The sequence below is a fragment of the Corylus avellana genome, chromosome ca3, assembly GCF_901000735.1.
Source record: "Corylus avellana chromosome ca3, CavTom2PMs-1.0".
Classification (NCBI taxonomy): domain Eukaryota; kingdom Viridiplantae; phylum Streptophyta; class Magnoliopsida; order Fagales; family Betulaceae; genus Corylus; species Corylus avellana.
The window spans coordinates 26,815,766-26,841,008 of record NC_081543.1 but is presented as its reverse complement, the minus strand read 5'-3'; the positions used below and the strand labels follow the sequence as shown (position 1 = coordinate 26,841,008).

General features: G+C 38.3%; 2 protein-coding genes across 5 annotated transcripts; both read right to left on the bottom strand.

Annotated features, from left to right (window-relative positions):
* Positions 1 to 3: 3 nt before the first annotated feature.
* Positions 4 to 6,699, bottom strand: LOC132173473 (uncharacterized). The gene is made up of 4 exons (XM_059584980.1): positions 6,306 to 6,699; positions 4,490 to 4,813; positions 1,709 to 4,371; positions 4 to 1,608 (listed from the first exon to the last, which is right to left on the bottom strand). Exons 2-4 carry the CDS (start codon positions 4,679 to 4,681, stop codon positions 333 to 335), a joined length of 4,131 nt encoding a protein of 1,376 aa, XP_059440963.1. The 5' UTR covers positions 4,682 to 4,813; positions 6,306 to 6,699; the 3' UTR covers positions 4 to 332.
* Positions 6,700 to 12,445: 5,746 nt separating this feature from the next.
* LOC132175597 (BTB/POZ domain-containing protein At1g63850) lies at positions 12,446 to 16,647 on the bottom strand. Of its 4 annotated transcripts, none has more exons than XR_009439449.1 (3): positions 15,352 to 16,647; positions 13,585 to 14,811; positions 12,446 to 12,729 (listed from the first exon to the last, which is right to left on the bottom strand). XR_009439449.1 is itself a non-coding variant. In XM_059587585.1 (3 exons), the coding sequence occupies exons 1-2, from the start codon at positions 16,342 to 16,344 to the stop codon at positions 13,873 to 13,875; spliced, it is 1,932 nt and encodes a 643-aa protein (XP_059443568.1). In that variant the 5' UTR covers positions 16,345 to 16,647; the 3' UTR covers positions 12,446 to 12,729; positions 13,845 to 13,872. The 4 variants fall into 4 exon arrangements, 3 of the variants coding, with proteins under 3 accessions (XP_059443568.1, XP_059443567.1, XP_059443566.1); XM_059587585.1 differs by having other exon boundaries at positions 13,845 to 14,811; XM_059587584.1 differs by lacking the exon at positions 12,446 to 12,729 and having other exon boundaries at positions 13,513 to 13,724; positions 13,845 to 14,811.
* Between the last annotated feature and the right edge of the window lie 8,596 nt (positions 16,648 to 25,243).

Here is a 25,243-nt window from a genome sequence, read left to right as displayed (position 1 = left end):
AACTGACAAATAAATGAACTTTTTTCATTGATTTGATGATATATTTCAATGGCCACCAAAGAGGCTATATCACCCAGAATTGGCCACAAAACAATATATATTTAATATGGAAAGTCAAAAATGAGAAGCAACAACTAGACCTCATCTACAATTCAAAAAGATAATAAAAAGAGTGAATGCAAATCCAACAAGCACTGGCATATAAAGAGAACTGCAGGGTTTGGATGCTTTCCTGCTGAAGATGAAAAAAAAATCAGCAGGGTCAGTATATTTCTGTCCGCTTGCAGATGCACCCAATGTGAAGGCAAAAAGGGAGCTCTGGGGCACAAAGATCAAGAAGGTCTTTTCCTAGGAGATGAATCCTCTTCTACTTCCCGCATTGCAGACGAATTTGATTTACCATCATATTTCCCATCTCGTTGGAATTCATATGGGCCTCCTACTCCAGATCTTCTAGCCACGTCACCTACTCGGCTGTCAATGCCCCTGTTGTAATCCTTAGGTTCCCATCGGCCATTGAAATCAGCACCATCCTGATAACGAGAGTTCCGTGCAGCCACAAAACCGTCTTCAACATCATAACGAAAGCGCTTGATCGGTCCATCTGTATCATTACGGGTTACAAGATTACTTGATCGGTATTTATAAACATCTTTCCTTCTATCATCATATCTTAGGCTGCCTCTACCAACTCCGTCCATCTCCGACAATCTTCCGGGATGCAAAGATCTGTAGCTTCGAGGGCCATCCATCAAGTCAAACCTGTCATCCCGTGGGCCAAATCTCCCAGGTAATCTCTTGTCTAGAACTGAAGTACGTTGATTGTATCCATGCTCCCTGAAATGACTGACTTCATCCCTCCTATCTCCAATCCATCTTGGGTCATGAGGTGGTGGGGAATCACGAACTCTTCGCAGTGGCCTAAAACCTACCATATGATCACCCAAAAAGCCAGGCCGCTGGTGAGGTGACCGCAGACTCTGCATCCCGGCCTCAGATCTGAAATTAGGAGACTTACTTCTGTGTCTGAAACCTGAAGTACCACAAATGGGAGAACGAGTTCTAGATCTTGATGGAGATTTTGTGCAGGATTGATGTGCATGAGTATTCACTCTTCTTTCTGTAGGAGAGAAGCTTCTCTCTCTCCTGGCCGAAGGATGCGAATGGTTAAAGGAAGATTCACGGAAATTGCCACGCGGTGGTCCTTGATATCTCCCCCTAGTTCCTCTCCCGTCAACTTGAGGACCATATCTTATGGGCCTTCCCCTGCCAAGATTCAAACGCCTATACGGGCTCATCTCTCTAGTTGGTCCGACACCCACACCCACACGCACACCAAAAACCTCATCCCTTCCAACCGGTGATCCACTTCTTCTAAAAGACCGATGTGCATTATTTTCGGACCCAAGGTGACGAAGAGTCATTGGACCATGATAACTAGGAGAATGGTGACGCTTAAAGCCCCTATGGTTTTCTGAAGAATCCACCCAACGATCACCTCCCCGACCTCTAGTGTGATTTTGCCGAGAATATCTACCCCTACCAAAGGATTGAAAAGATCCCGACTCCCTTTCAAATCTAGGATTTGAATCATCAGTATCACTGTATCTGAAAAGTAAAAATAATTAGCAAAAAATCAATCAATACCAGTTATGTATCTAATTTGAGTATCAATCGCATAAGAAAATAACTAGTCACGGATGAATACCTGCTTCCCTGCACAGATACCTTATCCTTTCCAAAAAGTATGTTGCGTGATGCTCGGCCTTCAATTCGCGACCGCAAATCCCTCTTAAACACTCCCGACTCAGCAATCCTTGCCTCAGTATCCTCTGCATCCAACTCACCTACAGAGTCTCCATCAGTTTTCTTCCAGCTGATGCCATCTCTGACTCCAGTCTCTATATCTGAAGGATTTTTTTGGCACTCCAGCAACTGATCCCATGCAGTCATTTTCATATCTAAACTAGCTGATTGGATTGCTTTCCTCGCATCATCGCCCCTGGCATCAATCTCATTATTTCTGGTCACCTTGCCAGTACCCACGCTCAGTTTATTGTCAACATTATCACTTGTCCCAACCACATTGTTTGCATCTTTCCCTGTTAAGAGTCCTCTGAATGCGCTTTCCATTCCAGATCCTGCCACAATAACTTCTGTCAATAATGAGCCACTTGGATGAGGTTGGAAGCTAGATTCCTGGGTATTCTTTATCATTTGATCACCTTCACAGCCCAATGTGATAGTATTGTCAGATCCATAATCCACATGTTCACTCTCTACATCCTCACCATGATAATCTTCCCAAGTATGCACAATGGATTCCCTGACTTCCCCATCTTCATACTGAGAATCATAATCCATCTCAAGTTCACTCGCATCTTCGATTCCAACTAAATGACCATCATCATGACATATATCAGAGCCATAATTGTTTCCCAAAGGTTCTTCTGGAGCCACCTTATCAGAAATATTAACAAGCTCATCAGAAGAACCTGGGCATGCATCACAAGAGGGTGAGTGAAACAATGCCACACACTTTTCCAAGGGCTTGGGTTCCTCACCATCGAGCAGCATTTGAGAACCACTTTCAGCATTATCTTGAACAGAAACTTTGCCTTGCTGCGTGGCCATACCCACAACAACTGCAGGTTGACCTCCAACCAGTACACCAGAGGTGGGGGTCTCTATACACATGGGAGAAGTTTGAGGACCCACTTCATCCAACTTACAAGCAGAGTTTTTTACAACATTATCATAAGGCCCAAATTCTTGTGGTTGACTGGTCTCCAAGCCAACTGTATTTGTAGGGGCAATCCCATTATCAAGAAAGGAAGCTCCTTCAGCACCCTCAGCATTGTCGTCTGCAACATCCCCATTCTCACAGGCAGCCTTACTACAAAAAGCTATGGGAGAAAGAGCAATCTCATGCTTCTCAACCTGAGTACAAGGGGATATAACTTCACCTGTTGGAACACCAGCAGTGTAATCATCTACTCTCTTCACACTAGTAACACCAACGGAAGCTGCATTGCTGTTTCCTTCAGATACACATGTGCTTGTACCATGGTTTGGTCTAGGACGAGTGAACTTTGAACATATATCCGAGATGCCAGCTTGATGCATGGATGAACTTTCATTGCTCCCTGTAGATCCAGACGTTCCAAACTGGGCTGAAGCATTTCTATCCACATTAGCAGAACTTTGAGGTCCAAGTGCATTATCTGCTGGAACCAAGTCAACAGATCCAGAATTAGGGCTAATACCCTCTTGACTGTGAAAGGATTTTGTTCCTTGAACTGAATCCATACTTGGAGCATAATCAATCTCAGAAGAAAGTAACCCTTTTTGCAAGCAAACAGACCTATCAGTATCAGTGCAAGCATCCAATTTATGTTCTTCTACGCTTGATTGTTGCGTCTTATGTACCATATCTCTAGAATAACTAGATAGTGTTTCCTTTTCAGCATTACCTTCAATGCTTTCAATTTGCTTGTGTAACTCATGATCTTCTGAGCTCCCCATCCTATCACTATAAATACTGTTCCCGTATTCAGAGATGCCAACTGCAACATTGGTCTGAGAATCGGAACACTGCTCAAAAGGTTGCCCCCATGCATCCATTACTGTATTTAAATCCCAGTGCAACCTATCATCACGTGAAGAGGACTCCTGCAGTCTATCTGTTCCCTCATCCTTCTTGCTTGAAAGATCCTTTGATGTAGTCATAGAAAGATCCTGTGTGTATGTACCCTCCGTCGTATTTTTATGAGATAGGCAGTTTGAGGAATTAGCAGTTCTTGAAGAGGCAGCAACTTCTACAGGCATGATGGAAATACATGATCCAGCTCCTCCTTTAGAAATTTCAGCAGAACTCCGGTCTTCCTTGGAAATTCCCTTCAACAACGAACATGATTCATTATTCATTGAACCCTCAAAAGCAACCTCATGCACAAAAGATTCTTCCATTCCCGAACCCTCCTCAGCATGACCATCATCTCCTCCAGAACAGTTACTGCAGGCGGCAGCAGCAAGTATTGAGATGCCAGAGAAGTCTTCAGTTTCATCAAGTTTATCATTTTCCCTAACCAGGTTCTTCACATCAATATGAAGATTAGAATCTACGATTTGACCCAAATCGTTCGTAGAAGCAGCAGCTTTAATTGCACCAGGTTGAGATTTGGCCAATGATTCGGTACGAAACTCCTGATGCAAATCATTTTTAAACTTGAAAAGCAATCCGGTCTTCTCAGGAGACGGAGAAGGGACTGCAGGTGGCGGAGATGGTGACCTAAACAAAAATCTCCTCTTCTTGATTGGTACATGTTCTGCCTTTTCACTGAAGCGGCACCCAAGAACACTCACTCCGAGCTGCCAAATAGAACCGGATAAGATAGTGTCATGTCTTATAGCATGGATATTTTTGCTGATAAGAAATTGCTAAAAGAAAAGAGAGAGAGAGAGAGAAAAAAATTAGCATGTAAGGTACCTTCTCAGATTCAGAAACAGGCATGTCCACAGCTTTGGGATCCTTATTGACCAGTTCTGCAATATTTTTCAAGCTTCTTGGCAGTGATTTCCTAGCCCGCCTTGATGAACTCCTACTACCTTTCTTAATCTTTGTCCAAGTCAAATCAGAGTTGATAAAACTGGTAAGTTCCAGACCTACGGCACCCGGCATGCTACTGGATGATGACCCCCTCCCATTAACCAAAGGCTTTCCACCACAGGTCTTACAGCATGCCGTTGCGGCTTGTTTTCTGCTTATCTCAAGAGTAGAGGCCGACACCCCAGTGCAGGAACAGAAGCAAATCTGCAAATCAAAACAAGATTCATCCATATGTACGTTGATAACATTTAAACACATCCACAATCATTGTATAGCGATATAAATTTTCTCTATTTATATCTGAACCACAATGTGTCATGATGCAATGACGAAAATAATCCTCAATGCCCACCATTATAAGGGACCTCTCATTGTTGACTAATCAGAGATGGAGAAAGTCCAGAAGCTTCTCAGACTACCAGCCTGTGAAACATCCAAGGCTTAGATCAGCACCACGCGCCAGCACCAAAATACGGTAGAAATTTATATTAAAAATACTTAAACAGCCCAATAAAAAGTTTCTCTAATGAGCACATAAACTGATGAGAAGGCTCCACTATATGGCTGGCCTTTAACAGCTGACTTCAGGGCCAGAAGACACTCAATACAAAATTTGGCTTTGAGCACAGCCAACACTTGCAATTCGGAACAAAGGGTTCAAAGAATGAACAATGAAAAGACCATACACAATTTCAGTTAACACAGATGCAAGGCAAACACCATGAATGTACATCACCATTCACCTGCAGCAACACCTCAACAATACTACATGGCCGGAAAAAGCCTCATAAAGTGCTGAATTTGAGAAAGAGCAGGCAGGCAACATAGAGACATAGTACGGCTTCAGATAGAACATATAATTTAGAAGAGAAGTTCCTTCACAACCAACAAGATGGAGACAGAGCCGAACATTGTGACGAACACAAAAAGCTCTCTCTTAACATCAATTCGCAAATTTCTAGACGAATTGAAAAAGAAAAACAAAACACTACGGCTTCAAGAAGATAGCAAAGCCACCTCCATCCAAACCCCCCATAGAATTTTGCCGACCATCCAGGGGACCAAAACCGAAACTCCCATCTTTTGATCAAGCAACCCTGGATCGCGGCCTCGATATATCAAAACTTGCTAACCAAGTTCACATAAATTTCACGAAAAGCAATCGAAGATAATCGGCAGAGACAACGTGTTGAGCCACAGATCTAATCAGATCAATGGGATCCAATCAGACCCCCACAATACCTATAAACTACTCCAATCAACAAATCAGCGTCGATTCTCATCGTTCCCAACCAGACCGCATATAAATCCAGCGAATCAGACTCCACCAAGAGAACAGGAACAAACTACTCCTTGCAATCAGAGTCTTGGGAGAAAAAAAGGCTTTCAACAAAGCACGAGAGATGAAACGATTGCGTTGAACCACCGAGCGAGAGTCCACTCCACAAAAAAATCCCTAAAACAGATCTACACGCAAACCCTAAACCCCCAATGAGCGGCTTCAAATCTTCGACCTGTTCCAACCTCGCAATCCACATCTTCCTCTAGCCCGGTAGATCCTGCGGCAGGAGCGCCGCCATCCCTCGCAATCGCTAGGGTTTTCCAGCCCATACTTTTCCCAGAATCCAAACAAGAAACAAGGACAAAAACACACAAGACACACAATAAATTGAACAATATAGAGGGTTTCGGTTACCTCCGCTGAAATCCACAGATCTCTTCGCCGATTCCTTCGTTCGCAAAAACCAAAACGCAAAACAATGAGAGAACGAGAGAGAGAGAGAGAGAGAGAGAGCAAGGCACTCAAAACCCTTTCTCTTACAATCGTTTTCAGCGATTCTTTTCCCCTCCTTTCCTCTCCCTCTTTGGAATCCAAAACCTTGTGCGCTTCTTCGCGATCTTTCCTCTGCTGTTTCCTTCCACACAATATCTTCCTTTTCCAATACGCCAACGCCGCGCGGAAGTTGGCTTTCCTTTCCCTCTTGCGCCTTCTTTTTGATTCCTTTCCTTTCCTTTCCCCCAATCCCTTTCTTTCTTTCTTTCTTTCTTCTTCCCTCTTCTTCTTCTTCTTCTTCTTCTCGTGTATAATGTTATATGAACCAACGCAAAGGTGGAGTGCCCCTTCACCACGTATTTATGCTTTTTTTAATCCCCATATCGCCCTCCCTTTTTTTGCCCAATCCTCCGATATTACCCCCTTTCTCAATTTGTGTTTCATTGACCATACCCTATCAGGATTCTCTAAATTTCTATGAAAATTAATGGCTCAGATTTAACCAAATTTAAAATATACGTAGCAGATAGGACCACTCTTTTATTCAAGTAAAAATAGCATTAATTGTATTTTTAGGGAAAAAAAAAAAAAAAAAAGAGGCTTGTGAGAAAATTGGAGGATAATTCGATAAGAATAGAGTAGATTAATTACATGAGTAAAACTACATTTACTCTCACTTCTTTACTTTCATTTTTTCACATTCATAGATGGTTTTTAAAATTATCATTGAATTAAAATTTAATAAATATTTATCTCATATTCGATGGTGGTTTTAAAAATTACCTATGAGTGTGAAAATTTTGTGTAAAGAAGTTAAAGTAAGTTCGAATTACATTAGGTTCCTACTATAGATATTGCTACTACTAGGAACGGAGCCATAAACTATTATGGCCAAGGGTCAAAGGCCAAAAATTTTTATTGCTAGGAGCCAATAACTTATAATTTTTTTTTTTTTTTTACCTTAAAATTTTTTTGTTCTTAGGAATTGGGGGGGACCATGCCCCCTCCCTCCGTCCCTGGCTGCTACTACGGAGACACATGCATGTTACACATTATTATCTTAATCATCTTTCAACCACACATGCATATGGATTATATACAAATTCAATAGTAAATTTATTCATTCACTATATGGAAATAATTGAAAAATAGTTGAGAAAATAATTTTTATTATTTCTCACTGCTTATTCTAAAATTCTATTGAGGAACTTATCTCTTATTCTAAGAGTTTTGCCACTCCCCACTCTCCTTGTTGATGTAAACTTCCTATGCTTCTATTGACTTTTTAAAATTAAAACTGATAAAATTCTACCTAAAATCGTAACATTTTGTTGATTTTTCTTGCTTTGAAACTATTGATCTTTTTGCTAATAAGACAGATTTGGAAAATTCCCATGCAATTGTATTAATTTGACAAATTATGTAGATAGTGACAGGGTGACAAGTAATAAGATAGAGATTTAAAGGTATGCTTGTTAATGCGTGTTTTATCTGTGAGATAAATGTGAAAACTATTTTCGTGTTTTAAAGATTGTTTTGTGTTTTATAATTTGAGTTATTTGTTAATGTTATTAGAGTAATGTTACTAGCTCTTCACACTTATTTCACACCGACTAACTCCACATATTTTGTTTTAAGCGGCTTTCTATTCAGCCAGTACATCAACCAATATGAAATTAGTGTTATCGTGTCTTTGACTTGAGAACAACAAAAACAACATATCGATTTGTTTCAAAAAAAAAAAAAAACAAAAACAAAACAAAACAAAGCAAAACAAAAACAACATACAAAAAACAAAGTAGTTAACAAACATGAGATTAGTATTGTTGTATGTATTTTGGTCATGTGTTTTTATTTGGAAAAGTTCTAAATTAACAAAGCTTTTAGCTTGTTACAAGGCGATCTTCTTGCTTTGAAACTATTCAATCTCTTCCTATGACAAGTAATAAGACCTAATTTTGAAGAAGAAAACGTAGAAATTTTAGAACCTATTTGGGGGTTGTTTGTGACATTGACAGGGGTCAAAGATTATATGCTTATTTTGCCGAGGAATTTGACTTTGACATTGGGGGGTTAGATTGGTTAATATAATGATTGTTTGGCCTCACAAATAAATTTCAAACTTTTATGGTTTTGGGGGAACACAACAACGTAAACCCTAGACTCTAAAAATAAATAAATAAATAAATAAAATAGAATTCCATATTTATATATATTGTTTGGTAATATATTACCCATGATTTCAAGTTCTTTGAATTTTGAATTTTAGGTTATCAACTAACCGTATCTTTTATATATATATATTTCCAGTCAAGTCGATCTCAATACAATCTTTCTTGTTGCGGCATACAAGATCCTTTTGCTGCCATTGGAAATGACCCTTCAAACCGCTCATTTCTTGAATGCTTCAAAACTCATCGGTCTGGCCGCTCTTTCTTGGCCTTTGGGCTAATAAGATATTGGACCGAGTCAATTCTTTAACTCATTCAATTTTTTTAGAGCTCATTTAGCACGCAGAATGATTATTCTATTAAAAAAAATATTTATCACTAAAAATAAAAGAATATAAAATGCAATAACTATTCATATTTGGTAATTTGGTCACTTGCACTGCTAGATTTTCTTTTTAGTGCTACATTGAATTTAATGGGGAGTTTGTTGGGCCCCCTTCTCTCTTTTTGTACTTTATATATAGAGAGAGAGAGAGAGGGAGAGAGCCTACAAAAATAAAATAACAAAATAAGTATACAATATTCCAAATAAAGTTAGTTCCTTTTTTTGGTTGAATCTATCAAAAAAATAAAACTATTATCACTTAATTTTAAAAAAAGAAAAAAAAAAGAAAAGAAAAGTCAGCATTTTCATTACCAACCTTGAGGAAGTTGGTGAAATCTCATATCATGAGGGAGGGGTCAATTTTATTGTGAAATCCTCAAGGGATCAATGTTTTCTGATTCGTACCATATCTTATTTTTATTATGTAAAGATATGTTCATACCCCCCCTTACACGCTAATCACACAATTTGACATATTCCTATTCTACCTAGGAAGCACCTCATATGCGTACATTAAATAAGGTCACCTTCATAACCCAATTTCCAATTTGGCTGCTTACACAAACCTTTTGGGCCCCAATTGGGGCTAAAAGGTTTTCTAACCCCAGAAAGAGAGAGGCAAATTTTTATAATCTCTTGCTAAAAAAAGTGAGGATAAGAACAATTGTAGGGAATGAGAGTAATTTTAAAAATCTCTCTTGTGTTACTCTAAAAAATGAAGTAGCTTTTAAAATCATTATTTGATCAAAATCTAATAATAATCAATTACAAGATCAATGGTGATTTTACAAGTCACATCATTCTTGGAGGAACACAATAATGACTTGTAGCAATTTAGGGCTGGCAAAACGGATAGCCATGTAGACACGATTAGGACCCGTTAAGACCCGCGACCCAATTACCCGAGACATGAACACAACCCGTTTAGCTAAACGGGTTAGCAGGTCTGACACGATTATAACACGAAAAATATCCGGGTAACCCGACACGACCCACTTAACCTGTTTAGCATAATCGGGTCATATCGGGTAGACCCGACCCGTTAAAAAAAAAAAAAAAAACCATTAATCAAAATTTAAAAAAAATAATTTAATAAAGGGATCTCTTGGGCCAAAGGACTAGTCAAATTTATCCTAACCGTCCAAGAAAAGTAAAAAGTTTTAAAAGAGAATGTTTTAATATATAGATAATGTTTTAAAAGATAATGTTTTAATATATAAACCCACTTAGAAAAAGTAACGGAAAAACAAGAAATAGGCCAGTGAAGTAAAGCCGTGAGTGAGTCAAGAAGTGTTAGGGTTAACTTAGTTATAACTTAGACATAGTTTTTTTTTTTTTTTTAATAATTTAAATGGGTCTGGCGGGTCACTCGAGACTCGGCTAACCTGCCAAACCCGATTGACCCGCCAGACCCGGTTGACCCACCAAACCCAGCTGACCCGCCAGACCCATTTATTAAACGTGTCTAGCGGATCGACCCATGGACCCGTCGAGTCGACCCGCCAGACACAAATTTAATCGTGTCTTAATCAGGTAGACCCGATTAAGACCCGAACCCGATAAGCCCAAACCCAATACCTGTTAACCTCGTATCGTGTTCGTGTCGGGTTCGCAGGTCATGTTAAAATTGACAGCCCTATGTAGCATTACTCGTAAAAAGAGTTCTTATCTAAGCAACTTGTTTAGGCGGGTAAACCGAGTAATTCTACAAGTCCTTCTTATGTCCCTCTAAAAATGAGATGGCTTTTAAAATAATAATTTGATCAAAATCCAATAATGATCAATCACAAGCTTAATAGTAATTTTAAGAACCACATTATTCTTGTAGGGATACAAAAGTGACATAAGAGTAACTTGTAGCATTACTAAGGTGAACCCTCTATTCGGGCAGAAGATCCATTTTCACTACCTTTTGCCTAATAACAAAAAGTAGGAATAATAATAGAGATCCCTAATAACAGGGAATCATGATCTGTTAGTTAGCTAGTAAATGAAATTTAAGCACTAGTAAAATCAGCCAAGAGCATGATCCATTCTTTTAGGTGGTACTCTCCTTCCATAATTAAACTGCATTAAAGATATCAAGATGTACAAATCATATTAAAATGGGCCACTTTAAATTTCGTGTTTGGAAGCATTCCCAATCATCCATCCGTTCTTTTCTTTTTAAGAATTAGAAGTGGAAAAGATCTCCTTTGTATCTCATTTTTCCCATTTTTTATTTTTGATTTTTTTTTTTCAAAAGAATAATAGCTTCTCTACAAGGCTTTTTTGTGTGCTTATTTTTCTCTTATTCATAAGCATAAAGATGAACCTCATTGTTTTAGCTCACAAAGTGAGGGGGGATATTGCAACCTATTAAAGACATTGCAAAAATAATAGCAGTTTGAAGGGGATAAATGTAGTTAACCCTTTTCTTTATTTTCATAAAAGCCTCTTTTTGAGATGGGTTTGTGTATTAGCAACACAGGGACATAAGCTTAAAGAAGCTAAACTTGAGCCTTTAACAAGATGGAATGATCTTTTCTTCTTTGAATTCTCAAGAAGCTTGACTTCCATCCTTAAATGATAGGGTGGATATTGCAATGCATCTCTTTCCCTTCATTTTTGATTTTATTAAATGGCTATCCTTACGAGAAATTTTCTTCTAGTAGAGGCATTCGTCAAGGTGATCCACTTTTTGCGTTTTCCCCTTTATAATAAAAGGGTAAATCTTTCTAGACTCTTTCTAAAAGTTACGAGCATAGGTGTCCTCAAGAGAACATTTATTCTCCATTTCTCACCTCCTTTTTGCTAATGACTTAATTATCTTTAGTAAAGCCAATTCTCCATAAGCTTCTGCTTTTAAAAGGTGTTTAGAGATCTATAGCCTCTGATCTAGTAACAAAGTTAATTGTGCGGTGGAAGTTTTCACCAATGAGCAGACATTGTTTACCTAAACATGGTACCCTAAATGTATTGTGCATGTGCAATGTAGACCCAGTTCAGGCATAGGAATCAACAACAATTACCTGCCCATATTGCCATGGTAGTTATTGTGAGAGTCTATATGAAATCTAAATGTTCGGATAGACGGCCGAATAACCTAAAATTTATTTGGACATGAGTCCTATATAAGCTCTTTCATTTTAGCTGCACAAATTACTATCAATTTCGACAAGTAATCGTTTTGAATCCCCGTCCCACAGAATTTCTTAGTAAGAGGCCACCCAAAAATTCCTTTTGTTTCTTTTATTACTTTTAGATAGGGACTTATGGTCTGTCTTCAGCTGCAAACCCTAAAATCGACTCCAAATCTTTTCTCTGAGTGGTTGGTGGAGAGGCTTGCTAAACATTTTTCCCCATGCCTGTAGAGTGTAGCTTGGGCTTTATAGAAAAGGATTTATAAAGCAATAAGAACCACAACAAAGTTATCTCCCAAGGCATCCACTTCTCACAGAAAAATAATGCACCAAGTTGTCTCCAATGTGTATTGCTTAAAGAGCTAAAAGAAGGATCAACTTTTTTGGTAGAATGGGAATCCCCCAGCCTCCTCTAGCATATTAAGTTCACAGAATCAAAGATCAATGAAGAAGCAAGTTATATTCCCACAGGAAAACCCTTGCATAAGTTATTCCTAAGAATACTTAGGTCAAAAAAATTAAATAAAAAGAACAATCATCTAAATTTAATATTATCAGGCCACAAAAGTACCAATTATCTATGCTGTTCTGAACAGTAATACTTGCATAGTGATCATCTTAGCATGTAACGTCCAACATCCTAAAGCCCATCTTTTATCTCTCTGAAACTGCAAAAGATAATCAATGATAGGTTGAGATCTTAGTCCTGCAACTACATTAAACTCCATACACTCTTATAACAAGCAACAAAAAGTAATTGTGGCATCAAATATGCCCAAATGTCACAAATCAAAAGCTCAACATGTATAAGATATGTTGGCATACAGAACGAGACAAACTACAAGGACTATGCTTGGTTAAAAAAAATTCACCTTGATAAAAAGTAATTCTACAAGAAAAAACTGAGAACTCAAGGTAAACCAACTTTCTAAATGAAGCATATGGGACGAGCATTTGGATCATTAGCTAACATATATCATACAAAAATTGGACATGCATGGACATTATCATGAGTCGACGGATGTGGTTTGCATTATTCAAAGATGCATACTCTTGCATTATGACTTCAATAGTGAGCAACTATGTAATGATTTGACCATTTGCCTTTATTGAAATCAAATGTCTAAATGAATCAAATCAAACTGTCATTGTACATATGATCTACTCAATCCGATAATTCCAAACTTTCTTCAGTGCTGGCGAGGAGAGAAATGGCTACTTGAACCTTGAAGAGTGGACAAGACCTAAGCCAAATTGCATGCCTAGCCAATCTACTTTTGAGGATAACTTACCTACCTCGTGAAAGAATAGCTAGCCCACACGTGTCATTCAACACCTGATTCCGAGTTCACTAATATATTTGTTCTTTTCTTTGTGAGAGTTAATCCTCCAATTAGAGAAATCATCAAATTGGAGATAAGATTATGTATAAGATGAAAACTACTAGACGATAGGAAACACAAATTCAGATAAAACAGTAAGGGAGAGAAAAAAGAAAGAGTAGATTTTAAGCATCAAATCACCAGTTTACTCAGTTTACTTCTCAACGTGATAAGGACTTTGCACCAAGAGGTCTTTATCTTCTTCCAGGCTAAACCCAGCTACTTCCAGTCAAGGTAAATACAGGATACACCTCTATGGAAGTTAACTCCTCGATGAACAACTGCCCATCCCGGTTTAGAAAGGAAGAAGCCAAAGAAAAAATACAACCATCAATGAAGGATCATAACCAAAGTCATTACATAGGGGAATTGGGAGACAACAGAGCCGTTAGAGCACCAACCTTTCCTACATTGTGCAAGTATAGACTTCTAGTTCTCAACAGTGGCAGTTGTAATTCTTAATGGTCGTTGCCTTTCCTGCTCGCCATTTCGTCTCCAAAAAGCCCTCCTCCACCAAACTTCAAAACCTCTTTGTATGTTTGGACAATCTTCACCAGAGTTCAAGAAACGATTAAACCAAGCTAGCAAAATTTCCTGCTGCCAAGCTAGAGGCAGAGTGAGAATTGTGTTACTAAGACCATCTTCAATTAGGTGACGATCAAGGCCTTTTGATGCCCTTCTCATCCACCCAAAATCATCATAGAATGGCTCCAGCCATGTCCGTAATAGCAAGCACCTCACATCCTTAGAAGCCAATAGTTGCCCCTTCCCAATCCCAACAAAAAGCCGTGCAGTAACTCTGCTAACCTCAAACCTATGAACTGCAGCCACTTTAGAATGTGCACTGGACAATTCAGATTGAGATGCCCATGTTTTCAAAAAATCTTCAGCAATCTGCCTATCTATCAGAATATCCAAAATCCAATGCAAATTATCCGCTTGTCGCGCAATCTGACCCACATCCTGTAAGTCCGACCCTGCTACCCTCAAAAAATGGTGGCAAAGCAACTGCAAACACCCATCACAAGCCGAGTACAACGAATCCTTCCGGAGATCACTCTGCGCCGAGTTCTCACGAAGCATCTTCGACACCAATCCCTTCATTTCCCGCCTCGCCTTCTCATCTTTGCCTTCAAGAACTACATGTAAAAGTTTAAGCAGCACTCCTTCATTGTCATTACCATCCTCAGTTCCATTAGTAACCTCAACCGAAACCCTTTTCAAAACTTCCCCAGCTCCAACACCTTCAAGACGGAGCTCAGACAACAATGAAGCCACCTTTTCTTCCTCATCCTCAGCCCAAGGGGCAGCTTCTAAGTACTCCAAGCAAGATAACACTCCAGCATCAAACCCAATCGCTGCTGATACCTAAATAATAGCACAAACATGAACCATTTCAATACCCTCGCAACCCCAATAATCCCTCAATCAAAATTTGGTACCCAAATTACAGAATCTATTTTTCATTCACTACCAGTCCAAAAATAGAAAAACCCACCTAAAATTATAAGCTCAAAGGTTATAGCTTTCTCAACTCCTAAAAGCAGCAATTCTTAAAACCCACTAAGTTTTAACATATCTGTCTATTCCTACAGCTTCTCAGCAATCAAAAAGAGCATAAAAATATTGGGGGGGAAACCACATAAATTAAGCACAAAGATTATATCTTTCTCAACTCCCCAAAGCAGCAACTACTAAAACCCATATATATATCACGTACGTCTATTCCTACAGTTTCCCAGTAATCAAACAGAGCATAAGAGTAAGCCACCTAAATTAAGCACAAAGATTTAACTTTCCCAAGTCCCAAGCATCAATTCCTAAATTTTCTTAACACACCCGTCTATTCCCACATCTTCCCAGAAATCAAACATAGCATAAAACCATTCGGAAAAAAAAAAAAAAAACCTTTAAGATGCCAAGAACTCTGGGAACATCCTCTTTCATGAGCCTCTTCCTCAGATCCTTACAATACATCAACCTCAACGTCTCGATGTACACCTCCACGTCGTCGCAGTCCGCAATCTCCACTATATACGGCGACCCCGTTGCTCTCTGCGTCTTTGCCCACCGCTCAGACAACTTGACTGAGAAGAACCTGCTGTGCGCCACGAGAATCTGACGGTGGAGATTCATTGACACACTGAGACCCTCTTTGGAGCTCAGTGTGAGCTTGATGTCGCTCGAGGTGGGGTCGTTGAACTGGTTTCCCGGGCTCCGACTAGATAGGATCTCGGAGATTCGCTGCATTGTGAGGGCTTGCCCGTCCGGGGGTGGTTTGGGGACCATTGCGGCGGCGTTTTGGGGTGCGATCTGGGTTCTGGGTTGGTGGATTTCGGGCTCGCTGGCCATCATTTCGAAAAGGGTCGGGCTGGATCGGGTCAACTTTTCGGGTGGGGGTGGCGGCGACATCGGGTTCAACAGCCCGGCAGTGAGGGCCGAGTTGAACTTCGTGAAGCTCGACGGGAATGAATCGTGACCGTTGATCATCGTGGTCGAAGTGGACGTGAAGTCCATGACCGGCGACTGACTGCCCGGAGAGAATCGGATCCTGAAGCTCGACGGCGAATTGGACGGCGACGAGTTACTGGGTTCCGTGCTCCGGTTATGGGTACCTCGTGTATGTGGAGGAGACGGTGGAGGAGGTGGAGGCGGAGGCGTCTTCGATGCTGGGCAGCACCAGGGATGGTGGTCGGGCGAGACAATGGCCGGTGGGTCGGGTTTCCGGGTCAGGTGATATCCAGGAGAGTCTGTGGTGGCTGCGGCGGAGGAGGAGATGGTGGTTTCCCGATACCTGCGGCGTTTGGGCTTGGTGGGTTGGTGGGTTTGCGCTTTGAGCTGAGCAGTAGCTGACGCTGTTGTGGTTTTTGCTGTCGCTGTTGTTGTTGCTGTTGCTGCCATGAAATGTAGGTGTTGTTTTTGTGTAGTTGTCCTTTTGTTTATGGCATTGGTATCAGAGAGTGGCAGAGAGGGAGAGATTATTATAAATGGCGGTGGAAACGAGACGGGTGCGTTGGATTTGAAAAGAAAAAGACACGAGAACAACAAACAGTGTCTGAGGAAGCATTCAATGTGAGGGATGACTCCTAAGTATCTGCTTTTACTCTGTTTCGCTTGTGTAGATGAGGAGGTGTGGCCGTGTGTGTTGGCTTTTACTTTTGGTGACTTTGCTAGGTGAGCCTCTGTATTTGTCTTATAGCCATATAGGAAAAGGGCAAGAGTAGGTGGGTCGACACTTCATTAATTTTGTTGTTAGAATTATTAATAATGTGACAGTAAATATAAGAGAGTTCTATGATTTACATACTCTAATTAGGTTTTGAACAATTCACCTATTTGTGTTCGTTCTTTTATGATTTACTTACTCTAATAAGTTTCGAACAATTCACATATTTGTTGAGATAGATGGTCCCTATAAAAATTATAGGAAGGGGGGACCTAAGTGACCCACATGCATAGACCCACAAGTGACAGTGTGTGCTTGTTTGGTTTCTTTGTTTTTGGCTGCATAATGAGTGGGGATTGTGGTGTGTTTATGTATGTATGTATTATTCAATTTTGGATCTTTTTAGGCATGTGATTAGGAGGGACTCTTGGATGATCAAATGGGGTGGTTTTAATTGGTAAAAATATGGATTATTTGTCATCATTCAAATCTAAATCTAATGTAAAAATTGAGACATTTGTTTTTGCATGCTCTTTGACAGCCATTTGGCATTTGGCACCCTCCTGGGTCAATGTAGTCTATTGATTGGACTTGGTTGACAACTATTGTAAACTATAATTGTTCCTTGTCAAGCACCATGATTGATTGAACTTGTTAACGCTAAATATTGGGTGTCAACCCTCAAAACACTCCACCTTACCTGTGGTTTTACTCATTGCTATTGGTTCACCCCTTCTATAAGCAACAATTAATTTTGTTTACTCATATTGCATAAGAGAAATGATACTCTTAGCACCTATTCTACTGCTGTTGTCGTAACATATTTTAACTGATTTGTCCTAACGTGTGTGAAGAGTAACATTACTTGTTGCAGAAATAACAAGTTTGATAAAACTTATGCGACATTGAATAGAGAATTTTATAATTTTATTGTCTGGATTGCTAGTAATTCAGACAGTAAATGTGAGAGAATCCTTATGAGGTTTATCTGTCCAAGCAAGTCTCGGACAACCCGCTCAATTGTTTGAACTAATAGACCTCATAAAAACTATCTTACATTTATTGTCCAAATTACTAGAGATCTGAATCTTACAACATCATGGGGCTTACTTTCCATGTCTAATGAGCAATTATACGGGCAGTGGAAAATTATTCATTATCTCTAGAATATCATGCTTCTTACCAAGAGTGCGTTTGGCTTGGTGCGTTTTTAAACAAAATTTAAGAAGATGATCCATTTACAAATGTGAAAATATAACCGTTTAAACATATGAAAAAATTCACATTTTTGGGCACTATTTTTTCAATACGCGTATTTTACTAAATGTTTAACTCTATTTTTGAAACCCACATTTTTATTAATTGCGTTTTAATTTTTTTAAAAATAATGAGTTTTAAAACCGTTAAACCAACCGGGCACCGACATAATTATATATTACATGTTTTACTGTAAGGTTCACATGTAGCCCAGTTGACCATTCTTTTTAACAGAACACAACTAAAAGAAACTACTTTGAAAGGATTGGTATGACCTTATCATCATTATGGTTGATTGATATGTTGTAGGCTACTGACAGGATCTCACCATGATGGGCACCCTTCCATGTGGTATTCTTTGTGCCTAATACATGAGTAAATGTGTTCAGTCTCCCTGCTAAAAGCAGAGGAGGGTCCTCTCTTGTTCAAAGAGAAATGGAGTTAGAGAATAAATTTTACGGTATTTAACGGGATATAAAATTATTTATGTTGTCATATTATTTAAAGCTTAAAATAACGTGAACATTATGAACACTATTAAATACTGTAAAATCTAATCTGAATTACGAGATGATTTTTTTTCATTTTACTTGAAATAGAAAGAACCCTGTTCCTAAAGATAAGGAGTGCCTTAAGTAAAAGTGAAAGTTAGGGCACTCAACACCATTAGGGCCGGGAGTGCCATAAGTGAAAGCGAAAGTTAGGGCACTCAAATCACCCTATAAATCGATTTGTTGGACTTAATGGAGGAGGACAAAGTGGGTCTTAGACTAATCTCTTTTTCATTACAGGCTGTGATGTTTTGCTTCCCTTGCACTTTATTTTGATACCTTGGCATTTTTGGGCATCATGTGCTCTCTCTCCATATGTCCCTTTCTTCTGGGTTTAATTTAGAAAAAGCATCTCAAGCAGGGTGGGTCATAAAATGGTCAATATGTGGCTTATCCAATGAGATCCTTTCATCTATGTGCATTATCTCTTGCCCTTTACTATTGAATTTATAAATTTCCTGTCGAGAGCCGTCAAAATTATAACACATATTATATCATATATTATCAGAAATCTTGGAAGGTATCCTAAAAGGATCAAATTCCCTACAATCTCTTGTTTGAAGTGCAAAAGATTGTAAGAGATTATGAGACGAGCTCATCTGTCTGAGTAAGTGCTTAAACTGTCTAAATACCTTACCGAGAACAAGAAAAATTATCGAAATATTCTAATCATCTTAAAATAAATGGAGCAAAGAAAACTCAAAACAGAAATTTTTTAGTATGGTGCACATTTGAATAGATTTGGTGACAGCTGAATTGGGCCACATAGACACTTTGTTGGTTGGAACATTTATTCTAGTCAGTTAGTAGGTGTACGAGGACAACCCCCCGACACAAAGCCCAATTACAGAATTCAGCGGTAGCTTCTTCGAATACTTTCTTTAGACACTACAATATTGTAAGGGGAAGTACTATAGGTTTATGAGAAATGTTACTTGTATTTTTAGGCATTTAATTTTTTATTTTAAAAGTCAAGTCAATTTTAAAGAATAAAATGATGAATAAAGGTCTTGCATGTAGTATTATTTTTAGTTCAAAAGCTTAAGCCGATAAGAATAAGTTAATTTAATCAATATTTTAACATTTATATTCACGTGTGGGCTCAAACTCTCTTTAAGGGCCCGTTTGGGAGTGCAATTTCAATAAGTACGATTTTAAAAATTGTGTTTTTTAAATCGTTACTTTTTAAAATCGCATAGACGTTTGGTAAAACATGTTAAGAAGTACTTTTTTTTATCACTTGAGTGTTTTGATAACATTAGCATATAATTGCAATTTCATGGCCAAATAAGTAAATATTGCGCCAAATATTGTTTTAAGTGAAATTGTGATTTTTGTTTAAATTTGCACTATTTCAAATAAGCACCTCTAGTCAGCTTATAGAAATTTCAGAATTTTTCACGATTTTAAAATTTGCGTTTTTGAAATCACAATCCCAAAAACTCCAAAATTGCGATTTGATTTAAAAACGTAAATTATTTTTTAAAAAAACGCACTCCCAAACGGACCCTAAATGATGGAGGTAGAGTTTAAACTCAAGACCTCGACTCTATTACCATATTAAATTACCACTTATTTCAAAAGTTTAAGTTAAAAAATAAATAAATTAAAAAAAAAACCAACAATAAAAAGAAGAAAAAAAAGAAAGAAAACATTTGTGATTGGGTTTTGCCTTACGATTTGTCCTTGTGACTTGTATTCAAAAGCACTACGTCATGTTTATCTCAACCTTATCAACCAGATGGAATGATGAGATAAAGCGTGCATCAAGCATTGTAGACCCTTTTATAAAGAGAGCCCCTACCATCTGGTAGACCTTAAAAATGATGTTTTGCAGCATCTAGTTACCTTGTGACACCTCATTCATCCAAGAGAAATGCCAAAAATAAAATTGAGAACAAAAGCACAGAAAAAAAAAAAAAAAAATCCAAGCTGCCCGACGCATAGCGTGGGTCTGGTCGAACCCTAGTGTGGGTCTGGTGAGACCCATACCGGTGGTTTAGCCGAACCCCAACGTGGGTTTGGCCGGACCTCTGCGTGGGTCTGGTTGGACCCCGGTGTGGGTCTAGCGAGACCCACAAGAATCCGCCAAAAAACCCACCTGACCCGCTAGAAAACCCACAAAACCCAACCTAAAAAACTCATTTTTAATGCCTAAAAAATCGTTTCTAATGCTTTAAAACTCGTTTCTAATATTACAACTCGTTTTTATATTTAAATCTAAAACCCAGAGGTAGAAGGTTAACTCTTGAGGGATTTTATCACCCTAACGCCGGAGAAGATAACTGTTAAATAGAAGGTTCACTCTTTCTCTGGTAAATGACAAGAGAAAGGAAGAAGAAGAAATGTGAGAGGTTGTCGGCAGAATGAAATAAGGAAAAATCTAGTGTTTTAAGCTGTAAGATAATTTTGTACATTTTGCTTATGTGGCAGTTGGTGATTGGGGGCAACAAAAGTTGGGTTTTAAGGCCCATCCGCATTGAAGTTAAATCCTTTATAAAACCCAAAGATTCTCAAGCTGAAATCAATAATAATTCAAACTATTAAAAAAAATAATTGTTGGGCGGCTTGGGCCTATGTGATATTCTGCAGATGCCACAGCCTGGGCCTCCTTTGAATCTTTGGTTAACAAAGGGATCTATGGCATATGAAATTGGGCCAACATTCAAAACAGGGTCCACTGTTCTATAGTTCCCTAGCTTGTCAATTTTATTTATTTATTTATTTGTTTTTTAGCTCTTATAGCTCCTGCTTTGGCAATTATGAGGCTTGGCTTACAATCCATAAAATAACAAATTCGATTTTCATAAAACAAATTTGACTAAAGTATGTTTGGGGTTACGTTTAAAAAATAGAATTTTTAAGTCAAAAAAATGTTTTTTGGCAAAAACTTCATTTTGAAACTTTTACCAAAAGTGCGTTTTGCCCATTTTTGGACCCTTAAAAGCATTTTCAATTTTGTTTACTAAACGGTTTTCTTTTTTTTTTTTTTCCTCCAAACAATTTTTTTGAATGTTAAACGCACTTTTAGGCCATGCCTCTCAAATGCACACCCAAACACACCCTAAAAGAGGATAACAATCACAATAGTAATTAAACTAAATAATAATAATCAAATTGAGTTGGCCTGCCCTATAATGGCTGGCTTGTATTTTTATTTTATTTTTCTAATGTGTACCTAACTATTTTAAAATTTTCTTTGGGTATATATATATATATATCCCATCATGCTGCTACCACCGCCACCCAACCGAATCCCGGACGCTACCACCCATGCCGGTCGGTTCTCTCTCTCCGTCTATCTCTCTCTCTCCTAGGCCTTTTCTTGTATTGCCTTATCCAGCACCACCTTCTTAAAATAATTGCAAGTATTTCCGACAGATGGTGCAATAGATGACATGTGTGAGATTCAGGAACTCGTCGGAGCAACAGAGAGCCGAAAACCAGTTGCAGGAGTTGGGTGCCTTGGGTCAGGCCGTGACCCATGCTGGGTTCCAGCTGTGACCCGCCATGGGTCAACTGACCCATGTGGGTCACAAGCCGAGACCCAATCGTGATCCACGTCTAGGTTTGATGTGACTTAGGGTGGGTCTAGCCGTGACCCACGCTGGGTCTAGGCTGTGACCCACCGTGGGTCGCGGCAACCCACGCTGGGTCTACATGCCACCGCTACTGTGCGTACCACCGTCGTTCTGCCCTTGCTCCTCCATCGGTAATCTCTCTTAGGTCTTTTATCTGCTATGGATCCAATGGGTTGATTTTTTATCAGGTGGTTTGATAACAATTTGGTTGTTATTCAGTGTTTTGATCTTATTTTCTCAAAATGGTAACATGCCATTATGACATGTTACCAATTGGTAACGTGCCATTATGACACGTTTCCAAATGGTAACGTGCCATAATGGAACGTTACCAAATTGGTAACGTGCCATAATGTCACGTTACCAAGTAATAACGTGTCATTATGACACGTAATTAATTGGTAACGTGTCATAATGGGACGTTACCAAAATGGTAACGTCTCAATGAGACACGTTACCAAATTGGTAACGTGTCATAATGGCACGTTACCAATTTGGTAACGTGTCCAAATTAACAACACGTTACAATAGGGCATTGGGAACCTGCAACCAATTTCCCACCCCCCCCTTTTCTTTCTTTCTTCCCTCCTATTTTTTTTCTACCTCCCCCTCGCACAGGCCTTCTTCTCTTTTTCTCTCTATCTTTTCCTTTCTCTTCTTCGAAGAAGAGGGATTCCTCTCCGGCGTTAGTCTCTCACAATACTCTCTCTCTCTCTCTCAGGCAGGTCTGGCCTCTCTCCGTCCATCTCCTCAGGTATATATATTCCTCATTATATATATAGCTTGTGTTTTGCATTAATATATTGGGGTTTAATATATATAGCTTGTCTTTCTATTGTTAGAAAAAATGGCTAGGTCGAAACAAGCCAAAGAAGAGGCTGAAAAGGAGATAGCTGAATATCAGGCATAAATGGAGCTCGAGTTCTAGAGGAAAGTTGCAGATGTTTGTATATGTTGTTTAAACTAATTCAAGGCAGTCTGAGTTCTATGATATTATTTGATGGTTTATTAAATCTGATTCCATGATATTATTTGAAAAAAAAAAAAAAATCAGATTCCATGATATCAACTGTGCTGGGTTTAGATTTTTGAAAATCAGATTCCATAATATTATTTGAAAAAAAAAAAAAAAAATTCTGGAAAAAAAATTTGAAAAAAAAAATTTCAAATTTTTGTCTGGAATTTTTTTTTAAATAATTTTTTAAACTTTAATAACGTGTCAGAAATTGACACGTTACTAAAAGTTTAGTAACGTGTCAGAAACACGTTACCATTTAGTAACGTGTCAGAAATTGACACTTTACTAAATCCCTAGTAGTTACGACCAATTTGGAAACGCCCCAGACACATTACCAATGACACGTTACTAACCTTTAGTAACGTGTCAACAGCCTTGACACGTCACTAATGGTCCGTTACCAAAAAATTGAATTTTAGTAGTGAGTTATCACCATTTGAATGGATAAGTTTTCTGCCAAGACCTCATAGAAACAGCTCACTATATATATATATATATAAACTTCTTGGGGGTATTAGAGCTTTTATTACAACCCTCTACAAACTGACGTGGCACTATGTTATAATGTCTTTCTTTCTTTTTTACTTTTATTTTTTAATATTTTTCAGATACATACAATTATTGGTCATTACCACTAGAATAAGGCTGCGTGACAAAAGCAATTATCACGCTCACGCATTTTCGCCTGTAAATTATGTCATAGTACTTATTAAGCATAATTTGTTCAAGTTTGATATCTTCCATCCATTATATATATAGATCTCTTTTCATTTCTTGTAAATGATCATGGCTATTACTTTTAACACACTTATAAGTGATATATGGCAGAACATAATTAGGAAAGGCACCCAATTGCTGCATTGAAGACTTTGTCAATTGAGTTTTTTGTTATGATTTTGCTGGAGTTCAATTTGGGGTAATTAAGGGCGTTAGACTGGGTTAACCTAATATGAAATGTGTTTACGAGCTTAATTTTCTAGAGCTTTTGGAGTATGAGTTTGGTACCTAACATTGGGGACATAGTGGATACCTCGTTATGGTATTTGAATATCGAAGGTGACAACTTATGAAAAAGGTTACTTGGTGCTTGAGTGAACCTACTAAGGCTATCATATTCAAAGTGAAAGCCGTCATAGAGTGAGTTGACGTAAACATTGGCATGGAAGAGTAGTGAATTGTTATGATCCCGTTGAGGCCTAGTTTGAATATAAACACTAAATTAGGCCAACCTAATATGAAATAACTTTAAAAACCTAACTTTCTGTGTTCTATCAACTCAGAAGAGTCTATTAGGATATTGAAATTGAGTTAGGTATTATTGTTCAAATTTAAGAATAATTATTCAATAATGGGTTTAACAACTGGACTAAAGCCAAAAATATTCTACTCAGCACAGTATTGGGCAATGTTAAAATCAATCTTGTGATTTCACAGTGCAAATGAAAACATTTTTGGTTGAATAAATCCTAAAACTGCCATTAAGAGCATCACAAAAGTGATATTTGCTTTGTTTGTAAATGTGTTTTTAGAGGTATGTTTTGTTTTTGGTTTGAAAAGTGTTCAAACTTCTTTGTTTTTTTTTTTTTTTTTGACATGTCCGTACAAGAGGAGGGAGATTCGAATTAATGGCATCCACTTTATGAGGCGTGGTCCCTAACTAATTAAGCTACCCCTTGAGGATGAAAAATGTTCGAACTTGACATAAAGATGAAAGTTGTTTATGTGTTTTTAAAAATATTTTGTGTTTGAGTTGTTTGTTAATATGTTAATTAGGAACCCTAAATTCATACTTCCTTTATAAGTTGTATTAGCATATATTGATTCTATTTTCAACTATTCCCTGCTAGTAAGCTAAATCCTAGATTTTCTTACCTAAATAAGTCTTGCTACATTTTATAAATTCAGTGTATGTGTCGTATGACAAATCAATGAAGAGAAAGCATAATTTTGTCTAAGACAATTGTAGGCCAATCCCTTCAAAGCGATCAATTGAAAAGTTCGATTCCTTCGAAGCAATCAATTTTATTGAAGTGCAATAGTATCGCTCTGTTTATATGGACGGCTCTTAAAATATGTTTTGCGGGGTGTAATTTTGAATGTCCCTCTTGACACAAATCTTAACACTGCATGTTTGAGAAATCTTAACACTGTATGTTTGAGAGAGAGAGAGAGAGAGGTGGAGGGTGGAGGGTGGAGAAAGGTCACATTTGTAAGCACTTTTGGTTAG

Coding starts and splice junctions, on each gene's coding strand:
- LOC132173473 (XM_059584980.1), bottom strand. CDS start 4,681: ATGCCGGGTGCCGTAGGTCTGGAACTTACCAGTTTTATCAACTCTGAT. Junction 4,372..4,489: donor CTGTTTCTGAATCTGAGAAG/GTACCTTACATG, acceptor TCTATTTGGCAG/CTCGGAGTGAGTGTTCTTGG. Junction 1,609..1,708: donor GTATCTGTGCAGGGAAGCAG/GTATTCATCCGT, acceptor TTTACTTTTCAG/ATACAGTGATACTGATGATT.
- LOC132175597 (XM_059587585.1), bottom strand. CDS start 16,344: ATGGCAGCAACAGCAACAACAACAGCGACAGCAAAAACCACAACAGCG. Junction 14,812..15,351: donor GAGTTCTTGGCATCTTAAAG/GTTTTTTTTTTT, acceptor GCTATTATTTAG/GTATCAGCAGCGATTGGGTT.